We start from the raw sequence: 8,211 nt of genomic DNA, 5'->3' as shown, positions 1-8,211 counted from the left end.
TTCTGAACTGACCTACATTGATCTGCTGATCAAACCAGATCTCGGGCGGTTTCGCCCGATTCGTCCATGAGGCGGGGAGCAATCTTTTGGCATTTCCCTGTTTGGACATCCTATAATTAAGCATTGGTCACGATGGCCGCGGGGCCAGATTGGGAGAGTATTTCGTTCTGCTTTTGGTTTTACTGCTCGTTGGTGCAGCCATGGCTGCGATTTTGGAGGATAATAATCGGATCCAGCAAAGCACCAGATAGTAGTAAGAGATTGTACCTTCAGAATCAACCGGCCAGATTACGTTTTGAGGTTGTATTGTGTTTGGAGTAACGGTTTCATAACTATGGAAGTAAAACATTCTGTCAGCGCCCTTATCAAACAGAAACTTTTTCAATACTCAAAGAAGCAAAGTACTTTTCCATGGGTGACTAAAACCTTCCAATTCCCTTCGATTTGATATATTTGATCACGTCCTCGAACCGTTGTGGTATCCGCATTCCAAACGGATCGATCGGGCTTGCTTTCGCGCACGCGTCAGCCCTATCGAACCTAAATCCTACGCGCCTTGAAGTCGTGCTTTCTACCGGTTACGGATGGGATACACCGAAAACAGCCAGCGTGGTAATCAGCAGCATTTTCTCTTCCACTTCACGCACAGTTCGGTGGAAAGGTCGAAAATTAATGGTGCCATATGATATGGTCGCAATAATTAAAGTACCATCTGATGCTATCATTCTCTCGATTGCGGCAGGTTCGCCTGACTTGCTCCCGGTCAACCAAGTTTGGTCAATCTCCCACACTGTTCTTACCGGTCGTCCACTTCGCGCGCCGTTCCACATCACTTTGGTGGCTGGAAAATATATTGCTCCCAGGACCGTTTTTCGGTTCAACATTAAGGGTTTTATTTTCAATTTAATTACCGTGAAAATTCATTCGTCACTTCTTTAATTTTATTTTAATGTTTTTTCGGGGTCCGCTCTCGGCATTTTTGGTGGTTCCTTTTTTAGCCGATGTATCGCCGCCGCCACCGCGGGCGCGGGTTTGTTGTTTTGGGAGCACGTCTGTAAGGTAGGTACCCAGATGAGGTCTGTGCTTGAAGCATTTATTATAATGCGCTGTTAGGTGTTGGACGGTGCTGATATTTTCGCGGTTTCGGATTGCACCGACCGCGATCAGCAGAGCATTGTGTGGCGACTTCACATACGGAACCGTTACGGGGTGCATGACGGTGAAGGAAACATATGCCGAATTGAATCGCTTGCAAGAAGGTGTTGCATTTGTTGGTCACTGTGTATTAAAATAAGACCAAATTTGGGACAGTTGGGCGACGTAAAATCAGGATAAGCAATTATCCACCGTTAAGCATGGAATGCTGATAGGAAGGAAAAGAGTTAACAATATCTCTACAACCCATCGTGTGATCAACAATCTGATTCAACTGTCACTTAGAATTGTTATGGTATGCTTCGTAGATTGAAAACTATGAATGATGTATCGAATTCAAGTTGATAAATTTCACTGTCATTCAGTATATGGCTAATATAATCTAATCTAATCTAATCTAATCTAACTCAAAAGCAGCAAGTACAAAAAAAGCATCTTATCTATATAGTCGAATAGGATTTTTATTGTGCAGCTCTTTTCTGCATCGATCAATTAAAGCTGTTGTTGGATGATGTTCAAGGTTCTCCAAATTGACCGAGAGATGAGTTCAATTGGTCTTCCATGTCAACTACGCCTGCCATCAAACCGATAGCAACCCAGCATGTCCATATAAGTTCCTAGAGCCCTTTTGAATGCTCCACCTTTCGAATGAGTCTAACGCAGATCTGAAAAATTATTCAAGCTCTTTAGTGGAATGTCTTCAACTACCGCCTTTCCTTCGGAAATTCTTCCTCAAATTCCTCAACGAAATCATCTGGAAATTCATCTAGAGCTTATCTCTTCATTACAAGATTTCATCCGTAAGTTCCTTCAGGAATTGCTCCGGAAATTCTTTTATTAATTCCTCCGAAAGCTCCTTCAGGAATTTCTCCGAAAGTTTGTTCGTAAATTTCTCGAAGTTTTCTTCAGGAATTCCTCCGCAAGTTTCATATATAAATGCCTCCAGGAATTCCTTTACAGCTCCTCAATGAATTCCTCATAGGTTCGTTCAGGAGCTCCTCCAGAAGTTCGTTCAGGGATTCCTCCTGAAGTTTGATAAGAATTTCCCCATAGAAGCTGCTTCAGGAATTCCTCCGGAAGTTCCTTCTGGAAGTCTTTCGGAAGGTCCTTTAGAAGTTTCTTCGGGAGTTCGTTCAGGTTTGTTCAGGAATTCCTCTAGAAGCTCGTTCAGGATCTCCTTTAGACATTCTTTCAGGAATTTCTCCAGAAGTTCCTTCGAGAAGTCTTTCAGAAGTTTCTTCGGGAACTCCTCAGGGAGTTCCTTGAGGAAATCCTCCGAAAGTTCCATAAAGAATTATTCTGAAAGTTCCTTCAACAATTCCTCCGGAGCTTATGAAAGAATGCATGAAGGGATTTTTGGAAGAATTCTTGAAAGATTTTTTTGGAAGAACTTCTCAAATAATCAAGGCCCATTTTCTTTTTTCGTTCAAATCAAATACTCCTAAGGTGTTACTGGAGGAAATCTATAATCCTGATTGAACTCCTGGATAATTTTCCAAACATTTTTCCAAAGATATTTTTATACTTATTCCAGTCAACAGTACCGGTTTAACTTCATTTAAAACTAAACATAAAATTCCCGAAAAAACAGATTTCGACGCGCATTTAAATTGATTAAACAAACAGTTTCGTTTTTATCTAACCTTCTGCTTGTTTATTCCGCCCCGTTCAAATCATATGGTTTTGATAGTTAAAGTACAGTTGTATTGGTGAACCTGGTGCGAAACTGTAAAACAACACGAACAGCTTTGGGGCTGAAACTAATGCGAACCTAGTTTCAATCTGAGCGAGTAAAAAAATCTTTTTGACAGCACTTAGGTTGGAACTGGTTAGGAATAAATCTCGAAATTCTCGAATTCTTTTCGTAGAAACATTTCAATCAAACAGTGGAGCACACAAAAATCGAAACACATGCAGTAAGTGATAAAAATGTTAAAATCAAACGCACAATTTTAATCTCGAATAATTCGCAGTAGTTGGACGCCATTATTAAAACTCTCATGCAGCAATATATGGGACATATGTAAGCACAAGAAAACGCAGCCTCTTTAAGTCAAACAACACAAACCCACCTTTTAGACTGGTCCAGTAAATTCACTGTAAAATATTCAAATTTTAGAAATTCGTGTAGAACATGGTTTCCCAAACTGTGGGTCCCGACCCCCAGGGGGGTCGCGAGCGGATTGTTAGTGGGTCGCGTAGAACAAATATTAATTGCACAGTCGACAATTGTCTTTCGCGCGTGACAGACGTTTCCCGCACAGTTGACGTAAATAACCAACAAAATTTCGTATACCTAGTGACGAAAATAAAGTGTAATTAGCGTAATATGTCGCACAGGAAGAACACCATTGTCGTGGATTTCAGTGTCCTCCCGAGACGCCCTCCTTTGGCCCAGGTAAAGCAGTTTCTTGAGGAATCTCTCAAGCTTAACATGGCTGATGTGAAAAGCATCCAACTGCACAACCTCAATGACTGTGTGTTTATTGAGATGAACAGCGCAGGCGTAGCCGCACGACTACAAAAAGAACATCACCTCAAACACTCATTTCACCGTCTCGGCGTATTCTATCATATTCCGGTATACGTAGATGGTCCCACCACTACATTGAGGATTCATGATCTTCCTCCGAGAATGCCGAATGAAACCATATCGGATTGCCTAAAGCAATATGGTAAAGTTATCTCCGTACAGAACGAGACGTGGAAGAACTTTTTTCCGGGAGTAGCAAATGGTGTAAGAGTGGTGCGAATGATGCTAGAGAAAGCAATACCATCTCGTATCGTTATCGATGACGAGCCCACGCTTGTAACTGGACAAAAACAAAACCAATCCCAAACGCGTCCTCCAGCAGCGACGGTTTCAACATCATCCAACAAACAACACAATAGTGACCCTCCGCCGATGCGAGCCGATGCAAGCGAAAGCGATGAGGACGACTATGAAGACGAAGAGAAAAACAACAACGACAGTGACGGTGATGGTGACGAACAAACTGATAACTTCATAGAGTCCGGTACTGGAGCCAGCGCGAAGAGGCGATTGTCTACTGCATCTGCAACAACAAGCGATAATCAAGAAGACAATATTCCCAAAAGATCGTGCAGTGATGTTATTGCTGATGCTGGTGATAGTGGAAAAAATTGTCATTCGGACTGGAAAGTATACAACACACGATCCAAGAAAAAATAATAAATTTTATTCAGAATGCATTGTATTTAATTGTTGTGAAATATTATCTCATGAGATGAACCAGCCGCGGGCTGAAAATCTCAAAAATAAAGATAAAAAAAAAAAAATTTTAATTGCAGCTCGAATGCCGAACGTTTTGATCATTTTTTCAGGAATATAATTTCAAGTTCAAACCGCATTTGTTTTAAATATTCATCACCACGCTATTTCAGAAAACATTTATGCCTAAAAGCTATCCCCTTAAAGAAGTAAAATAAAACATTTTGACAAATATGTTTGTCATTTTTGCATTTGTACATGAAAGTAACGTGAATATTTTGTAAAACTTGCCGAAACAAATGACAGTCTGATTCAATTAATGTATTAATAATACTACTTGGTAAAAAATTTTCATAGGTGGGTCGCGTGACATATAGAATTTTGCTAGGTTGGTCGCATACCCAAAAGTTTGGGAAGCTCTGGTGTAGAACACCGAAACGTCCGGATAGCAGACGCAAAATCCGTTTCAGTTTGTCATAAAGACTGAAAGAGCCGAAAAATATCGTCGTCAATAATCAATCACAGTCGAAAGCAACAATCAAATTAATGTTAGTTTTTTTTTGCGATTTTAGTCGTGAATTTTGCATAAGGAAACATTATATAAACTCGTTGAAAACTGTAACGAACATATCTACTGAAGTAATGAAGAAAATCCATCCAGCTGTTTTCGAGCTATGCGGATACGAACACAGACCAATTCATTTTGATTATATAGAAGAAGACTAGTCGACCCGGTAGACTTTGTCCTTGTTCACACTTCTTAGCTACGACACGGCTCTTCCAATACGGTTACCTCGATCATTAGACGTAGTTGAGTGCCGAGGTCAGTCCGGTGATTCCGGTTGAAGGATGACTTCCGGTTCACTGGCGCCTCGACGACTCCGAACCGGTTGTTTTCCCACGATCGGCTACTACTCATCACCTTCGCACACTGTCCAGTGCCCTCTGGTCTTCCCGCCATTTTCGCTCCAACGACAGCATGATCTGCGTTGCTACGAGTGCTGTTCGTTAAGATCCAACTCCGCTCTGCCCTGAATCGTGGGCAGTCGAATATCACGTGCTCTGGTGTTTCTTCACAGTTCGGACAGGTCAGACAAAGTGGAGACTCCGTTTCCAAATCTATGCAATTACTTCCTGAAGCATCTATGGATTAACAGGAACTGCGTCAGGAAAAAGTTGACTTCTCCGTGTTTTCTGTTCTCCCACGACTGCAGGTTCGGAATGAGTCGATAGGTCCACCTTCCTTTCGAACTACTATCCCAATTCAGCTGCCACTTTCGCATCGAATCGACTCTCGCGTGCTCCCGTCGTTCCACGTAGTCCATAACAGGCACAATCTTCCTCCAATAAAATTTTGATGGGAGACGCCTACTATGACGCAGACCACATCCATCGATATGGTCCGGTACGCACTTGCCACCCGCATAGCCATTAACCTGTATGTGCTGTTGAGCCGTGTCAGGTTCCTCTTCGTGATTGCTCCTGCCGCCCAGATGGGGGCACCGTATCTGAGTACAGAAGTAGAAACGCTGGCTAGGAGTCTTCTCTTACTGCTACTAATCGCAGAGCTATTCGCCATTACTCTGGTCAATGCCGTGGTGGTTTTTGCCGCCTTATCACATGCGTAATCAACGTGGCTGTTGAAGTTGAGCTGGTCATCGATCATCACCCCCAGATTCTTTACTTCTCGCTACGACTCGATTGTGTCCTCCCCGACCATCACTTCGGTTTTATGGTGGGCTAATGCCAGCTTTTTTCCGCACATCCAATTCTCCACTATTCCTTTTTTTTATTCAGACTAAGGCCGAAGTGGCCTGTGCGGTATATAAGAGTCTTCTCCATTCGGCTCGGTCCATGGCTACACGTCGCCAACCACGCAGTCTACGGAGGGTCCGCAAGTCATCTTCCACCTGATCGATCCACCTTGCCCGCTGCGCACCTCGCCTTCTTGTGCCCGTCGGATCGTTGTCGAGAACCATTTTCACCGGGTTACTGTCCGACATTCTGGCTACGTGCCCGGCCCACCGCAGTCGTCCGATTTTCGCGGTGTGAACGATGGATGGTTCTCCCAACAGCTGATGCAACTCGTGGTTCATTCGCCTCCTCCACGTACCGTCTGCCATCTGCACCCCACCATAGATGGTACGCAGCACTTTCCTTTCGAAAACTCCAAGTGCGCGTTGGTCCTCCACGAGCATCGTCCAGGTCTCGTGTCCGTAGAGGACTACCGGTCTAATTAGCGTTTTGTAGATTGTCAGTTTGGTACGGCGGCGAACTCTATTCGAGCGTCTTGCGGAGTCCAAAGTACGTACGATTTCCAGCCATGATGCGTCTCCGAATTTCTCTGCTGGTGTCATTTTCGGCAGTCACCAGTGAGCCCAAGTACACAAATTCTTCTACCACCTCGATTTCGTCACCACCGATGCAAACTCGCGGTGGGTGGCTCACATTGTCTTCTCTTGAACCTCTTCCTATCATGTACTTCGTCTTCGACGTATTGATGACTAATCCGATCCGCTTAGCTTCCCTCTTCAGTCTGATGCAGGCTTCCTCCATCTTCTCAAAGTTACGTGCCATAATATCTATGTCGTCGGCGAAACCAAATAGCTGGACGGACTTATTGAAAATTGTACCACTCGTGTTAATCCCTGCTCTTCGTATTACCCCTTCCAAAGCGATGTTGAATAGCAAACACGAAAGACCATCACCTTGCCGTAACCCTCTGCGGGTTTCGAAGGGACTCGAGAATGCCCCTGAAACTCGAACTATGCACATCACCCGATCCATCGTCGCTTTGAACAACCGTGTCAGTTTATCCGGAAAACCGTGTTCGTGCATTAGCTGCCATAGCTGGTCCCGATCGATTGTATCATATGCGGCTTTGGAGTCGATGAATAGATGATGTGTGGGCACGTTGTATTCGCGGCATTTCTGCAGTAGTTGGCGAATGGCGAACACCTGGTCCGTGGTGGAGCGTTCGCCCATAAAACCCGCCTGGTACTGCCCCACAAACTCCCTTGCAGTTGGTGCTAGTCGACGGCATAAAATTTGGGAGAGTACCTTGTAGGCGGCGTTCAGCAATGTGATTGCGCGGTAGTTGCTACAATCCAGCTTATCGCCCTTTTTGTAGATGGGACACACGACACCTTCCATCCACTCCTGCGGCAAAACTTCCTCCTCCCAAATCTTGGTAATGACCCAGTGCAGCGCTCTAGCCAGTGCCTCACCACCGTGTTTAAAAAGCTCTCCTGGTAGTTGGTCAACCCCAGGGGCTTTGTTGTTCTTCAGCCGGCCAATCTCCTCCTGGATATCTTGGAGATCCGGAGCCGGCAGAATTATGCCCTGCGCGCGTTCTCCCAGGTCCATCACCATACCGCCATCTTCGTCTGCCACATCACCATTCAGGTGTTCTTCGTAGTGCTGCCGCCACCTTTGGATCACCTCACACTCGTTCGTAAGAAGGTTCCCGTTTATGTCCTTACACATATCAGGCTGTGGAACGTGGACAGCACGTGAACGGCTTAACTTCTCATAGAACTTTCGTGTGTTATTAGCGCGGTACAGTTGCTCCATTTCTTCACGGTCTCGATCTTCCTGCTGGCGCTTTTCCCTCCGGAAAATCGAGTTTTGTCTGTTCCACGCCCGTTTATATCGTGCCTCGTTCGCCCTCGTGCGGTGTTGCAGCAATCTCGCCCATGCTGCATTCTTCTCTTCCACTAACTGCTCACATTCGCCGTCATACCAATCGTTTCTTCGATCCGGGGGCACCGTGCCAAGTGCAGCGGTTGCGGTGTTACCAATGGCGGATCGATTATCTCTCCAGC

General features: G+C 44.8%; 1 protein-coding gene across 1 annotated transcript; it reads left to right on the top strand.

Annotated features, from left to right (window-relative positions):
• The first annotated feature begins 3,424 nt into the window (after positions 1-3,424).
• LOC134210277 (uncharacterized) lies at positions 3,425-4,348 on the top strand. Its single transcript, XM_062686324.1, has one exon. It carries the CDS (start codon positions 3,485-3,487, stop codon positions 4,346-4,348), a length of 864 nt encoding a protein of 287 aa, XP_062542308.1. The 5' UTR covers positions 3,425-3,484.
• The last annotated feature ends 3,863 nt before the right edge of the window (positions 4,349-8,211 follow it).

The sequence above is a fragment of the Armigeres subalbatus genome, chromosome 2, assembly GCF_024139115.2.
Source record: "Armigeres subalbatus isolate Guangzhou_Male chromosome 2, GZ_Asu_2, whole genome shotgun sequence".
In the NCBI taxonomy this organism is placed as follows: Eukaryota; Metazoa; Arthropoda; class Insecta; order Diptera; family Culicidae; genus Armigeres; species Armigeres subalbatus.
Note: the sequence above shows the minus strand (reverse complement) of the source record. Positions and strands in the feature narration are given on the sequence as shown.

Coding starts and splice junctions, on each gene's coding strand:
- LOC134210277 (XM_062686324.1), top strand. CDS start 3,485: ATGTCGCACAGGAAGAACACCATTGTCGTGGATTTCAGTGTCCTCCCG.